The following is a 16,170-nucleotide window of genomic DNA, read 5'->3' on the forward strand; positions in this document are numbered from 1 at the left end:
AGAGAGATAGTGTGCACCCACATACATAAGCAGGGGGAGTGGGAGAGGGAGAAGCAGGCTCCCCACTGAGCAGGGAGCCTGATGTGGGGTTTGATCCCAGGTCCATGGAATCATGACCTGAGCCAAAGGCAGACACTTTACTGACTGAGCCACTCACGCATGCAAGAGAACATTTTCTTACAGTAGAGGTTTCCTTATAGAAGCAGCACCTAAAATGGAATGGTTACTACTGGGTAACAGAGTCATTTTGGGACAGGCAACAGAAAACATAGATTGGGGGCATAGACATAGACTGGGGATCAGAGATAATGAGCTTAGCTGGAGGCACTGAGTTTGAGGTGCCCGAGGAACACCAAAATGGTGATTTCTAGTAGACAATATGCAGTTCAGAATATTAGTCAGGCCTGTTTTGGTAAAGAAGCTATGAGCACAGGTAAGATTTCTCATGGTTACTCTATAGAGGCTCAAGGGACATAGCCTTAAAGATTCCCACCAGGAATGTTAAGAGCAGGGAGCTTCCCTACCAAGTCCATATACTTACGTTCAATCTCCTGTAGGTCAAATACACATTTAAAAACTCCTTAGAGCTATCAGTGTTTGACATAGTTCCCATTTCATTCCTTCTCTTCACATGCAGACTTACTCCAGGGGTTGTCTACATCCACTTTCTCCCTTTCTTCCTAACCCCCTTACTCCTCACTTGCTGCATTCAAGATTTTTTTCCCACAAGACTTTCTCAAGGTAACAAGTGATGTTTTATTTTCAGTCCTGATAGTGCTTGATCTCTCAGCTGCCTTCTGTACTACTGTCCACTCTTCCTTAACCATGTGCTTTCTTCCTCTGGTTGTTGTAGCACTATCTCAACTGAATTTCTTATTTCTTTGGTTCTTCCAGTTGTTTTGAGTAATAATAATGAACACAGACATTCACTGGAGAATTGCTAATATCTCATTTTATTTTTCACATCAAACTGAGGCTAAAGGTGGTCACACCATGAGCAAGTGGTTGTACTCCAATTTGGACACAACTGTTTCCTGACAGAGCCCCACATTTAAATAGCCTGTGTACACTGTCCCATTTCTGGTGTGACAGGTGAGCTATGATTAATGGCTTAAGGAGGAAAGAGTTTGCCTGAGAGGGAAGGTGAGCCAAGGGGCAGCATACCGCAATGGAAGGAGTTCAAATTCAGGACCACTGAGTTAGGTCCTTGGGCATCCTTAGAGCTATGGCCTGGTGACCATGAAGCTGCAGCTTTCTGGCGTGACCACAAGGGGGCAGCATCAAGAAGCATTAGGCTGTCAAAGAGCACAGTCGGGATCCCCTTGGATAGTGCCTTTGGGAGTGTGAGTGGAAGTATCCATGGCTGTGCACTTTCCAGTACACACCCACACCTCCATTCAGTGGCTCCTTTTCTTCCAGCAGGTCATCCCTCTTCTCTCCGCTCGATGGCACTAGCCTTCCTCTAGTCTTCCGAACCTTAGAACAGTAACAGCACAGCCACTTTGGGTAGGAGTGCCTGAGTGGAGTGTAGGTCCCAGGGAGCCCAGGCTAATTTACTCTTCATCATCCCTCTCACTCCCTAGGGTCGGGAAGAAGCTATAAACTTGCTGTGGCTTTGGGCGGAGGCTCTGTTGTTGAGTGAGCCAGGCTCAGCCCTGGGAGGGGAAGAGGAGGGAGGGGAGGGGAGGCTCTACAGGGGGTCTTGGCCACAGATCCCGGCAGGAAGCACTGCAGAAGGAAATCTGGCCTCTGCTCTGCTCTCTTGGTTTCTTGGAGAAGTCTGTCTGCGAATGCACTTCCAGACTACAGTGCCTGGGATCCCAGACCTTGTTCAGCAATCAGCCAAAGAGGAGTTTCTTCAAACATAGTGAGGTCCATTCCAAACTATATCTATCCCTTGAGAAAGGAAGGAGTCCCCAGTTCCAGCCTCCTACACTTCACCTAAGAAACGAGGCAAGGGAAATGAATTTTTCCAGGGAAATTACACGTAGGGGACAAATAGATGTGTGGTGGTGGTAGCAGCGGTGGTGGGTGATCCATAATGAAAAAGGAAACTGAGAAGCTGGGCTTTAAAGTTAAGTATGAACCACCCCATGAAGGACCTTGAATGCAGACCACACGGTTTCAACTTTGAGCACTATGGGAGTCAACAGTAACTTGCTAGACAGGAGCCTGACATGTCTAGTTTTGCTGTTTAGATAGTAGTGATGCAGAAGTTGCATTGAAATATGTGGGTTTGGAGGCAAGGAGGTGAGTTAGGAAGCTCCTTTCATAATCAGAGCAGAGTGGATGATATAATGAGGTTGGGAAGAAACTGCCCTGACCTGGATGACTTGGGTGAGTGGGTGGTACCGTTTGGAAGGGGTTCCTTTTGGGGCAAGATAAGTGAGGTCCATAGGCTATCCAAGAAGAAGTATGAAGAGGCAGCAGCTTATAGGGTTGGATCTCAGGACAGAAGCCTAGAACGGAGTGAGTGTATGTGAGCCAAAGGAAGTTGAGCCTGGTGGTTATGTGATCACCAGGGAGAGTAGTGGTGGAAGAGGGGCATGCCTGTGGATATCACAAAGTACCAGCTTCAGTATGGACTGCTTTTCTCTCCATGTCTCAGGTGTATGTCCTTTCCATGTCACACTGCAGCCAAGCACAGTCTGGGACTGACTCTCATGCAGCTTTCCAGAGATCTGATGAAAAATTCTGTTCTATTCTTCATTGGGGGCTAGAAATGATAATCTTTCTTCACCCCCATCTCTCTACCTCCCAGAACACCAGAACTGCTTTTCACAAAATTCCCTGATTAAAAACAAAAATCACCTGGGGATAAGGGAATTACAGTTTTTAATCAGATTCCTGGACCCCCCTGCCCTGGAAATTCTGATTCTCTGGGCCTGGAATCAGACCTTGGGTATAGGGTTTTCAATAACTACTTCAAATGAATCTGTCAGGTAAGTTTGGGAAATCCTCTTCAGGCTTAAACGCAAACCTGTCTCTTGAAACCCCATACCAGACCGAACCCCTGCTTTTTGCCCTAAATCAGATTAGAGTGGAACTTAAAGGCAATCACAGGCTGAGCCTTAGGCTTGGGACCCAAATGAACTTTAACCTTACATGCACTAGCAGAGCTGGGGTCAGTGTGGAACATTCTGGGCAGGTCCTCTATGTTGGAGAAGTGGTTAAGAGCAGTGCCCTTGTCCACAGCTTTAGCTCTGGAAAGAAGACCTGTTGCATGTTTTCTGAGTGGATTGTCACACACTGAGATTAATGGGACCTCTAGGAAATGTGTATAAGGGGACACAGAGCACAGAGAGAATGGAGTTCAGAATTACAAGTACTTAATCTTCTGTTTGCTACTGTCATCACGACTCCAGTGCCCTTTCCTGGTAAGTCCTTCATCTCCTCTGAACCATGACTAAATGGTGTTTCTCCTTTTCCCCTTCATAGACCCTGGTCTTGGCATGCAGAAGCCTCAGTGCTTGGTTCCTGTCATGGCCACTCCAAATGGAACTCTGGTACACCCAGCATATTTCCTACTGGTGGGCATCCCTGGCTTGGGGCCTAACATACACTTTTGGCTGGCTTTTCCACTGTGTTTTGTGTATGCCTTGGCCACCCTGGGCAACCTGGCCATTGTCCTCATCATCCGTGTGGAAAGGTGCCTGCATGAACCCATGTACCTTTTCCTGGCTATGCTTTCCACCATTGATCTAGTCCTGTCTTCTGTCACCATGCCCAAGATGGCCAGCCTCTTCCTAACAGGCATCCAGGAAATAGGATTCAATATTTGTCTGGCCCAGATGTTCCTCATCCACGCTCTGTCAGCCATGGAGTCAGCTGTCCTGCTGGCCATGGCTTTTGACCGCTTTGTGGCCATCTGCCATCCACTGCGGCATGCTTCTGTGCTCACGGGGCCTACTGTGGCCAAGATTGGACTAGCTGCTCTGACCAGAGGATTTGTTTTCTTCTTCCCACTGCCCTTCCTCCTGAAGCGGTTGTCATACTGCCAAACACATACTGTCACACACTCCTTCTGTTTGCACCAAGATATCATGAAATTGTCCTGTACTGACACCATAGTCAATGTAGTGTATGGACTCTTCATTATCCTCTCAGTGATGGGTGTGGACTCCCTCTTCATCGGTCTCTCCTACATTCTCATCCTGAAGACTGTGTTGGAGCTGTCTTCTCGGGGGGCAGCACTCAAGTCTTTCAACACCTGTGTCTCCCATCTCTGTGCTGTACTGGTCTTCTACGTGCCCCTCATTGGGCTATCAGTGGTACACAGGTTGGGGGGCCCTACTTCCCTGCTCCATGTGATTATGGCTAATATCTATCTACTACTACCACCTGTGGTCAACCCTGTTGTTTATGGAGCCAAGACCAAGGAGATCCGTTCACGGATTCTCCATATGTTCTCACAGGGTGGTAGGTGAGCAGAATAACCTCCCTAGTGCCTTCAATCCCTGCCAAGGCTGAGAAGATTATGACCTTGTGAATGTCTTGGTGATTGGAGCATTCAACCTACTGGGCTGTCTGTTTCCAGATATCTGGAATGTGTCAATACACAAGTGTGGTTCTGAGAAAGTTTTGGCTAGGCCAAAGGAACAGCCTCAAGCAAAGGTTTCTCGTCAGAAGGCTCCTACATTGGCAAGAATGGGTCAGTACTAAGTCATTAGCGGGGTAGGCTGGACAAGGGTGGCCTTGCTGCTAACATGGAGGTAGAGCCTGAGAGGCAGTGGCTGGCACTGTCAGTCTGCTATGCTCCTGGCAGCAGGGTCTTGTGAAGGAGATTTGAATATCACACTTCGATGGCTGCCACAGGATCTCACCTTAGACATTTCAGCCACTTAAGGCCCGTGGTATGGGGACTTAGGTATTTTCTGCCTCCAGCCATTATTTAGTTTAATCTTTAATAGTTTACTGGTGTATAATTGATATACAACAAATGGCACACATTTGTACATGAAGTACACAGTTTGATAAGTTTTGACATGTATACACCCATAAAACCACACCACAATCAAGATATGAACATATTTCTCATTCCTTATACCCTTTTCCTTATACCCTTTTGAAGTCCCTCACTCCCATCTCTCCTGGTCACTTCCTGCTCCAGTCCCCAGATAACCACTGAAATGCTTTATGCTACATCAGTTTGCATTTCCTAGAATTTTAGATAAATAGAACCAAACACTATGTACTCCTTTTCTTGTCTGGCTTATTTTAGTCAGCACAGTTATTTTGAGATTCATCCATGCTATAGCATATATACTTATATTAAGTAATATTAAGTTACTTCTTTTTATTGCTAGGTAGCATTCTATTGTGTAATTATGTTATAGTTTGTTTATCCGTTCATCTCCTGATGGACATTTAGAATGTTTCCAGAACTGACTGTTACAAATAAAGCTGCTGTGAACATGTAAGTGTTTGTTTGGACATGTGGTTTTTTTTTTTTTTTCTTCCTGTGTAAATACTTAGGAATGAAATGGCTGGATCATACTGGAGGTATATTGTTTAACTTTTTAACTGCCTAAGTGTTTTCCACAGTGGTCGTACCACTTTCCAAAGTGGTTGTGTCATTTTACATTTCTACTGATAGTGTATGAGAGTTAAAATTTTTTGGCATCTTAGCTTACTTTTGATATAGTCTGTATTTTTTATTTTAGCCATTTTAGTAGGTTTGTAATAGCACTTCATTGTGCTTTCAATATGACCCTAATAAATAGTGATGTTTCATATCTTTTCATGTGCTTATTTGTCATCTGTAAATCTTTGCCACTTTTCTGTTGTGTTGTTTGGTTATTACTGAGTTTGGATTTTTAAAAATATATGTTGCATGTAAGTCCTTTATCAGATATATACTTTACATTTTCCCCCAGTCTGTGGCTTGTCTTTTGCTTCTCTTAATGGTCTTAAAAAATAAATCAAATATTCTTAATTGATGAAATCTCATTTATCAAGTTGTTCTTTTATAGCAACACTTTGATGTATCTAAAAACTCATCACAATCACACAAAAATCTGTGTTCTTTTTCTTCTCATAGAAGCAATATAGTTTTGGGTTTTATATTTCGCTCTGTGATCTATTTTGTGTTAGTTTTTGTATATATAGGTGTAAGGTATGGGTTAAAGTTAATTTATTTCCATATTGACATCTGGTTATTTTAATGCTACTGGACTATCCATGGTCAACTGTATGTTTTTGTATCTTTGTAGAAAATCAGTTATCTATGTATGTGTGGGTCTCATTCTAGAATTTTTATTCAATTCACTATTTTGCTATTTTTTATGTCAATACCACATTGTTTTGACTAATGTGGCTTTGTAAGATGTCTTACAATCAGTATTGTTAATCCTTTCACTTTGTTCTTCATTTTCAAAGGTGCTCTGATTATACTTTCTTAGGAATTTTAGCAGCAGTTTTAAAATTTATACAAAATAGTCTTTTGGAATTTTGACTTGAATTGTATTGAATTTATATAGGTCAGTTTCGAGAGAATTGACATTGTTGAGTTTTCCAACTCATGAACATAGTATATATCTTCCTTTTTAGGATCTCCCTCAATTTCTTTCAGAAGTGTTTTGTAGTTTTATTGTATGGGTTTTTCATGTCTTTCATCAGACTTATCTGTATTTCATATTTTGATGCTATTATATAAATGGTATTATTTAGTTAACTTTTATGATTGTCCATTATGCTAGTGTACAGAACTGTAACTGACTTCTTTACATTACTCCTGAATCTTCAACTTTGCTAAACTCAATCATTATTTCTATAAGTTTTTTGTATATTGCATTAGATTTTCTACATAGATGATCATGTTGCTTGTGAGTAAAGATGGTTTTACTTCTTTCTTTCAAATTTGGATACATTTAATCGATTAGTTTGTGTTATTGGATTGGCAAGAAATGCCAGGATATTGTGACTAGAAGTAATAAGTGTCGCATGATCTTAGGTGGAAAATATCTACTGTTCTAGTATTGAATATGTTCTATTAATTTTTTTTAAAGATTTTATTTAAAGAATGAGAGTGAGAGAGTGAGTGAGCACAAGCAGGGGGAGCAGCAGGCAGAGGGAGAAGCAGGCTCCCCGACGAGCAGGGAGTCCCATGCAGGACTTGATCCCAGCGCTTGGGGATCATGACCCGAGCCAAAGGCAGATGCTTAACCGACTGAGCCACCCAGATGTCCCTGTTCTATTAATTCTTAAGACAGATAATTTTACATTTGTCTATTGCTTCATGTAGTTATGTCACTTTATGCTTGAAATATTTTGAAGTTTTCTTAACAGATATTTAAGTATTTAGCATTTTTAATTTTCTCATAATGAATTATCATTATGAAGTGGCCTTCTTTATTTGTGGTAATATTCTTTACTCTGAAATCTACATTGTCTGATATTAATAAAGCCATTTTAGCTTTCTTGTAATTAATGTAACCGTGATATATCTTTTTTTTCATTCCTTACTTTTTGCCTATTTGTGTCTTGATTTGGAGTGCCTTTTTTTATAGAAAGGATATTGTCACTTCTTACATTTTTATCTGATTTGATGATATCTGTATTTTACTAGAGGTATCCCATTTGTTTTCTATTTGTACCATCTGTTTCCCCCCCTTTGCCTTTTTTTCTTTATTTTTGATTAACTGAATATTTTTAATGGTTCCATTTTATCTCCTTTTATAGTCTGTTAGCTATCACTCTTTTGTTATTTTAATGGCTGTGTAGGGTTTAAATATATATTAACTTATTACGGCCTACCTTCATTTAACCATTTAATGTATAGAAGAATTTTACAGTACTGTATTCCCATTCCTCTCCTCCCAACCTTTGTGCTGTTGTTGTACATATTGCTTTTATATGTTTTATAAACTCCACACTACATTATTGTTATTTTCATCTAAACAATTATCTTTAAAGAGGTTTGAATCATAGGAAAACAACTTTATGTATGTACCCAGGTAGTTACAATTTTTACTGCTCTGCATTTCTTTCTGTAGATGTATATTATTTCTATCTGGTATTGTTTTTCTCTACTTGAAGAGTTTATCAAACCTTGTGATGTGATATGATAATGAATTATTTCAGCTTTTGTATACCTAAAATATTATTATCTTGAGCTGCTTGCATCTGTGAGTTTATAGGTTTATAGTGTATATCAAACTTGGAAAACTTTTTGTTCCCTGCCTCCCAGTGAGGACTCCAATCACATGTAATTAGGCCACTTGAAGTTCTCCTACTCCTCACTGAGTCTGTGTTTGCTTTTTATTTTTAAAAATTTTTTAAAAGATTTTATTTATTTATTTGACAGACAGAGATCACAAGTAGGCAGAGAGGCAGGCAGAGAGAGAGAGGAGGAAGCAGGCTCCCTGCCGAGCAGAGAGCCTGACCTGGGGCTTGATTCCAGGACCCTGAGATCATGACCTGAGCTGAAGGCAGAGGCTTTAACCCACTGAGCCACCCAGGTGTCCCTGTGTTTGTTTTTTAAATATTGCTTTTTATCTCTGTGTTTCTTTTTGAATAGTTTTTAATTCTGTGTCTTCAAGTTTACTAATCATTTCTTCCACAATGTATCTCCATCTGGAGAGTTTTACGTCTCATACCTTGGAGTTTTTATCCCTAGAAGTTTAATTTCAATTTTATTTTATTTTTTCTAAAGGTTTTATTTATTTTTTTGATAGAGAGTGAGAATAGGGGTGGAAGGGGGGAGGGGCAGAGGGAAAGGAAGAAACACTCTCCACTGAGCAGGGAGCTGGACAAAGGGCTAAATCCCAGGATCTTGACCTGAGCAGAAGGCAAACACTAAACCAACTGAACCACCCAGGCACCCCGATTTCAATTTTAAAAAATATCTTTCATGTCTCTACTTAAGTTTTTATTCTGTTTAATGCAGTTGTAATCATCTTTAATATATAATATCTTTATCTTGTAGTTCTAATATCTGTTTCAGTTCTAGATCAGTTTTAATTATTCTCGTCATTATGGGTCACTTTTCTTCTTTGCATGTCTGGCAATTTGATCACATGTGAGACTGTGCAGATTTTACCTTGGTTCTGTGTATTTTCGTATCCCTATAGATATTCTTCTGTTTTGTTTAGGGAATCAGTCAAGTTACTTATACATAGTTAGGTCACTTGGGTCTTGCCTTTAAGAATTGTTAGGTGGGACTAGAGCAGTGCTCAGTCTAAGGTTCGTTTTCCCCACTACTGAGGCAAGATCCTTCTGCATTCTCTACTTAGTGCTCTGTTAATCTTGAAGTTTTCCAGTCTGGCTGGTGGAGACCCTTGACCCTGTGTGAACACTGGATAGTGTTACCTTTCATCTTTTCAGGCGGCTCTTTCCCCAGCTTTAGGTAGCTTGTTCACATGCATGTGTTGATCAGGACCTCAGTTGAAGGAGGATCCTCTACATCTCTGGGGTTCTCTCTATGTGTAGATCTCTCATCTTTGATATTCTCTCTTCAGATCTAGCTGGCTTGATCTGAATTCTTCATCTTCATCTTCACTGAACTCTTCATCTCCATGTCCTTCACTTAGGGTGTCCTCTGGACTCTGCTTGGGTTCTCCTTGCCTGCACTGCAACATGGAAACTTCCTTAGGGCAGGAAGCTAGAGAATCCACAGGGTTTCACCTTATTTGTTTCCTGTATCTCAGGGCTCACTGTACTTCATTGCCTGATGCCCAGTCTTGCAAAACACTGTTTATGTATATAGTCCATTTCTTGGTTTCTTCAGGGGAATATTCCTTCTTGCTACCCCCATTTTCCCAGAAGTAAAAGTCCCTTGGATGTATATATTTTTGAAGTCTTCACACAGCCTAAGTTTGGGAGGCTTAGGGAAACAGCAGAGATGGCTTGAGGGTGATGGTAGTGAGTGCCTGCACTCATGGTCTACAGGTTCTGCAGGTAGCTGGAGCCCTTATCATCACTAGTTTTGAAGTGGTTTGAGATGGAATGGCCTGATTTGACATGATCTATTTTTGCATAATTTGAGTTAGCATGCTCTGGGTTGTACATTTTAAACTTAAGAGTTGTAAAACTGGTAAGTAGACAACAAGGAGAAGCCAACTAAAATACACTTTGCTTTATTTATGCACTTTGGAAAACATATTTAAATATGTAAGGCATTTAGTTTTACATTAAAATTGTTCTCTAGCTCTCTAAAATGTTCTCTCACTATTTTTGCCCTTAAGAGAGAAGCCAGCTGGCATTGGTCTTTTATGGTGGGTGTTGGAGGTAGGAGAGGGTTAAGGAAACCACATCCTCCTTCTTCAGCCAGAAGTTCAGGAATCCAAGGCCAGGGAGTGGAAGATAGCATAGTCCCCAGGGATCCATGTTATGAGTTAGCTAGACACAGGCCCCAGAGCCTGGGAGACAAAGAAAATTTAGCCCTAGAGCTTTGGGGAAAGGCGGATGGGTCCATTGGGATCCAGACTCAGCAAGGATCCAGCAGGGGCCACGAACAGGAAGAAGGCAGAGGATAGAGAAAGCTCCAGGAAGAAGAGGGGGTGGTAGTTAATTGTGGGGCCTCACTGAAAGCTTATTCTGTTTTTCCTCTGGCTGAGTTTACTGAGCCTGGGAAGAAACGTGGAAAAACGCTCCTCATAAAGTCCACAGCCACACAAATGAGTTTCTTCTAGCCTTTCCTTACTCATCCCCCTGTCAAACTTTACATTTGGAACTGGCCAATATCCTGCCTGGCACAGGGCCCATCTGGAGAGGACTCTAGAGACCCTCTCTACCCACTGTCCCTCCTTCCCCATACCCGAGGTGCACTTTCCCAGGACACAGAAGCCAAGAAGGACATCAGATGCACAGTTGGCTACTGAGGGGTACCTGCTGATAGACCCTCTGGGCAACACGTCTGCCCCCCAGGAGGGGGAAGCAGAAGGAGGGAGGAGGTAAGACAGAATAAATAACCTTGATCAGGGAGGCCCAAAGAAGGGGGTGGAGACAGAGAATGCTGAACTTCAGCACAGTCTGCCAGACATCTTTGGGAAGAGGACTGGAGAAAAAGACACATGTTACTTCCAGGCCATTGCAGTGAGTGCAGGAGACCAGGGGGTATGCAGAGATGTGTGGGTTTCTTGTAGGTAGGGAATTCCCATTAGACCTGCCAAATCTAAGGGAGGAGAAACCAGGCTATGATGAACCAGAAGTATAGGGGTGGAGCCGGGGAACATGAAGGAGGCTCCTGACTCAAAGGACAGTGTTAGCAGTTTCTGTGTGGGATGAAGGGAAGTGTGGACAGTGGTAGATGTTGCCTATGGGTAGTTTTGAAGCAATTTTTAGTGATCAGTTTCCTGAGGGTGCCCATCTAGGGCTTGGCAGGAGTTGGTCTAAATGAAGGTGAAGGGACAGAAAACAGACTGGGTTGGGGTTGGGTTAGAGTTAGATTGGTGTTTGTGTGTTAACAGGACAGTCCCAGGTGTTAGTGTGGGTGAAGCTCAGTTTGTGACTGGGGTTTTAGGCCTTATTCTGTGATCTGCATTGGGAGTCAGACTGTGGCTGATATTGGGACTTAGCAGTCCTCTTGGAGCTCTGGTCCTGACTCTATCTATGCCTGGGGTTAGGATCCAGTCTTCATCCCATATAAAAAGTGCATTACTGCCACACTGTGACTTCCTCTGCTATGCATTCTGTTCCCCAGCTCCACTAAACCACTCATAGCTTTCCAAACAAGGTATATTCTCTCTCTCTAGGTCTTCAAATTTGCCAGTGTGCGCTTTTTTTAAAAAATCACTTTTTAAATTTATTTTCAGCATAACAGTATTCATTGTTTTTGTACCACACCCAGTGCTCCATGCAGTCCCTGCCCTCTCTAATACCCACCACCTGGTTTCCCCAACCTCCTACCCCTCCCACCTCTTCAAACCCTTCAAATTGTTTTTCAGAGTCCATAGTCTCTCATTTTTCACCTCCCCTTCCAATTTCTCCCAACTGCCTTCTCCTAACTCCCCATGTCCTCCATGCTATTTGTTATGCTCCACAAATAAGTGAAACCATATGATAATTGACTCTCTCTGCTTGACTTATTTCACTCAGCATAATCTCCTCCAGTCCCATCCATGTTGCTACAAAAGTTGGGTATTCATCCTTTCTGATGGAGGCATAATACTCCATAGTGTATATGGACCACATCTTCCTTATCCATTCATCCGTTGAAGGGCATCTTGGTTCTTTCCACAGTTTGGCGACTGTGGCCATTGCTGCTATAAACATTGGGGTACAGATGGCTCTTCTTTTCACTACATCTGTATCTTTGGGATAAATACCCAGTAGTGCAATTGCAGGGTCATAGGGAAGTTCTATTTTTAATTTCTTGAGGAATCTCCACACTGTTCTCCAAAGAGGCTGTACCAACTTGCATTCCCACCAACAGTGTAAGAGGGTTCCCCTTTTTCCACATCCCCTCCAACACATATTGTTTCCTGTCTTGCTAATTTTGGCAATTCTAACTGGTGTAAGGTGATATCTATACTTTTAATGCCATTCCAATCAAAATTCCACCGGTATCCTTCGAAGAGCTGGAGCAAATAATCCAAAAATTTGTATGGAACCAGAAGAGACCCTGAATCGCTAAGGAAATGTTGAAAAACAATAATAAAACTGGGGACATCATGTTACCTGATTTCAAGCTTTACTACAAAGCTGTGATAACCAAGACAGCATGGTACTGGCATAAAAACAGACACACAGACCAGTGGGACAGAGTAGAGAGCCCAGATATGGACCCTCAACTCTATGGTCAGTTAATCTTTGACAAAACAGGAAAAAATATACAGCGGAAAAAAGACAGTCTCTTCAATAAATGGTGCTGGGAAAACTGGGCAGCTATATGTAGAAGAATGAAACTCGACCATTCTCTTACACTGTACACAAAGATAAACTCAAAATGGATAAAAGATCTCAACGTGAGACAGGAATCCATCAGAATCCTAGAGGAGAACATAGGCAGTAATCTCTTCGATATCAGCCACAGCAACTTCTTTCAAGATATGTCTCCAAAGGCAAAGGAAACCGAAGTGAAAATAAACTTTTGGGACTTCATCAAAATCAAAGCTTCTGCACAGCAAAGGAAACAGTCAAGAAAACAAAGAGGCAACCCACGGAATGGGAGAAGATATTTGCAAATGACAGTACAGACAAAAGGTTGATATCCAGGATCTATAAAGAACTCCTCAAACTCAACACACACAAAACAGATAATCATATAAAAAAATGGGCAGAAGATATGAACAGACACTTCTCCAATGTAGACATACAAATGGCTATCAGACACATGAAAAAATGTTCATCATCACTAGCCATCAGGGAGATTCAAATTAAAACCACTTTTTTTAAAAAAGATTTTTATATTTATTTATTTAGAGAGAGACAGCAGAGTGAGAGAGAGCACAAGCTAGGGTTGGGGGCACAGGGAGAGAGAGAAGCAAGCTCCCTGCTCAGGGGCTGGATTCTAGGACCCTGAGATCATGACCTAAGCCAAAGGCAAATACTGCTTAACCATCTGAGCCACCCAGATACCCCAGTGTGTACTTTTAACAAATTACATCCAGTCTGTTGGTTTAGTTCCCTCAAGTCACTCAGAATTAAATGAAAGCCCTTTGCCATGTCCTGTAAGCCACTACATGATCTGGCCCCTTTCTTCCTTTCTGACCTCATCTTCTAAAACTCTCCTGTCTTCTCTATATCTCTGGCCCCATTGACCTTCTTTCTGTTCTGTGAATCCTCAGAACAGAAGACCTTCTCCTTTTGTTTCCTCAGCTCTTTCCCTAGATCTTAGAATGGTTGGCATGTTCCTACACAGCTCTTGGTTCATATGTCACCTCCTCAGAGAGGCTGTCACTGATCCCCTCTCAAATATGGGTGCCCTACCTGTCCCCTACTCTCTTACTCCATCTTATCTTGGTGCATTTATCTTTCCCTGACATGTTCTTGCTTATTTGTTTACTTTTTGTTATTTCCTTCATAATGCGTGAGCTCCATGAAAGTAGTGATCTTTTCTGTTTCATCCACTGTTTTATCTCCAGTTTTGGTACATGGAGCCAAACATACTCAGTGTTTTTACTGTCTAACTGAATGCTGCTGGCCCCATACTCTCCATCCTGTCTGGTTAACTGTGACTAACCCTGCAACTCTTGGCTCAGAGGTCACCTCCTCAGGGAAGTCCTCTGGGCCTGACAACTTGGTAAGCTATTGTCTGCTTTGCTCCTGGGGTGTGTACTTATCCCTATGCTAGCATTTAAGACAACATGTTGTGATAGCTTCATGTTTTGTCTCAATTTCTCCCCACTCCTGGAGTTCTGAGCTGTGCCTTGTTCACTCTATGTCTCATTATCTCCAATGCTTAGCATAGGTTCTGGTACATGGCAGTCAGTAAATCAATAATCACTGGAAAAAGATCAGTAGATCAATCAAAGTCCAAGATCAGGCTTTTTCTTTGCACCACATTTGTCTGTGTGTAGGCAGCAGAGTGGCTCTGATGGGCACTGATTATCGGGTCAAGCTTTGCAGGCCTGTGGAACTTTTACTGACTCTGGTCCTATGTGGGATGTGGAGGGGTAGGGACCTGAATCCCTGGAGCTCTGTTTGGGGGTGATTTTGAAGGGCCAGGCTGACTTGAGTGAGTAAAATGAGGCTCCCAGCCTGTAGTGAGGCTCTAAAAGTAGAGCCTCACTCTAGTTTTTTAGATGGAAAAATGAGAGAATGCAATTTCTATTCTCATTTTGGCCATTCTAAAATGAGTGGCCAAGGCTCTGCAAAGGTTCATCTGCTTTATCAAATCAAAGCAAAGTAAGAGGGGCAAGGGATGTGGATGATTTGGGGTCGAAGTGATTCTGGGGCTACCACACCCATGGAATATTAAGGAAAGTGCCCCCCTCTAATGAAGTGAGTGATTAGATCTTACAGTTCTTGTCCACCACTGAAGTCTGCCTTCCCTCTTTGGGCCTAGGAGTAGGAGCCAGAGGCTCCCAGGTATTCTGGGTTCTCTCCAAGGACATTGTCTTCCAGATGTTCCCACAGAGGCTGGCAGGGGCACCAGAGGTCCCTACCCCACTGCTCTCAGCATGGAGCATTCTGTGTGTTTAGCCCAGACAATAACAATGACTATGAATCCCATCTCCATTCCCTCCTTGTTCCCCTTCCCTGCTGCACACAAGTGGGGAGAGTTGGTCAGGTGTTCTGAGTCCTGGAGAGGCCCTCTAAGACTCACAGGTCCTCAAAGTTTGGATTTCTTGGAGATTAACATTAAAATAGTCCTTATAAAACATTGGTCCATTCTGAAGGAGACTGAGAGAGGGCAGGGCAATAGCTTGGCCTATTGGAAAGCATATGGATTTGTCACTGAGAGCTCTAATTAACCCTCAACATCCTTATCAGTCAAATGGGATTAATAATACCTGCCTGACAGGTTGATGAGAGGCTCTAATCATATAAGAAGGAAGTACTGGGTAGAGGATAAAGTTTTTTAATCTCCACTCTGGGACCCACCCAAACTTACTACCAGAGGAGTTGGGGCTGAAAGGAGAGTTCCTGAGTCTTGTTCCGGGGGTGGGGGTCCTCTTCCCTGCCTCTTGAGTTGCCTTCTAAGGATCTACCTGGGCCAGGTGTCCTACTTACCTGGCCATTCTGCCCTGCCTCTTGGGAAGATTTTATTGCTTTCAGAAGGTGCAGCACAATTAAGGGCAGCCTAGAATAGTAGAAAGTGTACGGGCCGTGATGTTAGTTCAGGTTAAATTTCTGCTTTTCCATTCATCCGTTAAATCCTGTTTTCCATTCATCTGTTAAACCCTAAACATTATTTAATCCCTTGGGACCTGGTTTTCTGAGCTATAATATAGAGAAGATACATAAGAATTCCTATCATGCAGAATTGTTCTAAGGTTAGAGATCATCTTTTTACAGTGTCCCATGTTTTGTAGACACTCAGTGATTTCTGTTATCATAAAAAGCAGTAAAATTAGCATTGGGAATGACCTCATTACTCTTCTCTGGGATCAGAAGAAATAGAGCTTGTAGTCCCTGGTCTACTTCTCTGACTGCCTTTCCATGGGTCTCTGAGAAACAGGGAGTTCGGAGATCTCTGGGAAGAGTGTGAGAATGGGCTGATGATTCGAGCTTAGCTGGCAATGGGGGACGGAGTCTGGAAGCCAGGAGGAAGGAATGAGGTTTGAA

The 16,170-nt window shown here is 42.5% G+C and overlaps 1 protein-coding gene across 1 annotated transcript; it reads left to right on the top strand.

The window, feature by feature from the left end:
- Positions 1–3,452: 3,452 nt before the first annotated feature.
- Positions 3,453–4,427, top strand: LOC116865316 (olfactory receptor 51D1). The gene has a single exon (XM_032853585.1). It carries the CDS (start codon positions 3,453–3,455, stop codon positions 4,425–4,427), a length of 975 nt encoding a protein of 324 aa, XP_032709476.1.
- Positions 4,428–16,170: the final 11,743 nt, after the last annotated feature.

The sequence above is a fragment of the Lontra canadensis genome, unplaced genomic scaffold, assembly GCF_010015895.1.
Source record: "Lontra canadensis isolate GAN:19392208 unplaced genomic scaffold, GSC_riverotter_1.0 scaffold7, whole genome shotgun sequence".
Taxonomy (NCBI): domain Eukaryota; kingdom Metazoa; phylum Chordata; class Mammalia; order Carnivora; family Mustelidae; genus Lontra; species Lontra canadensis.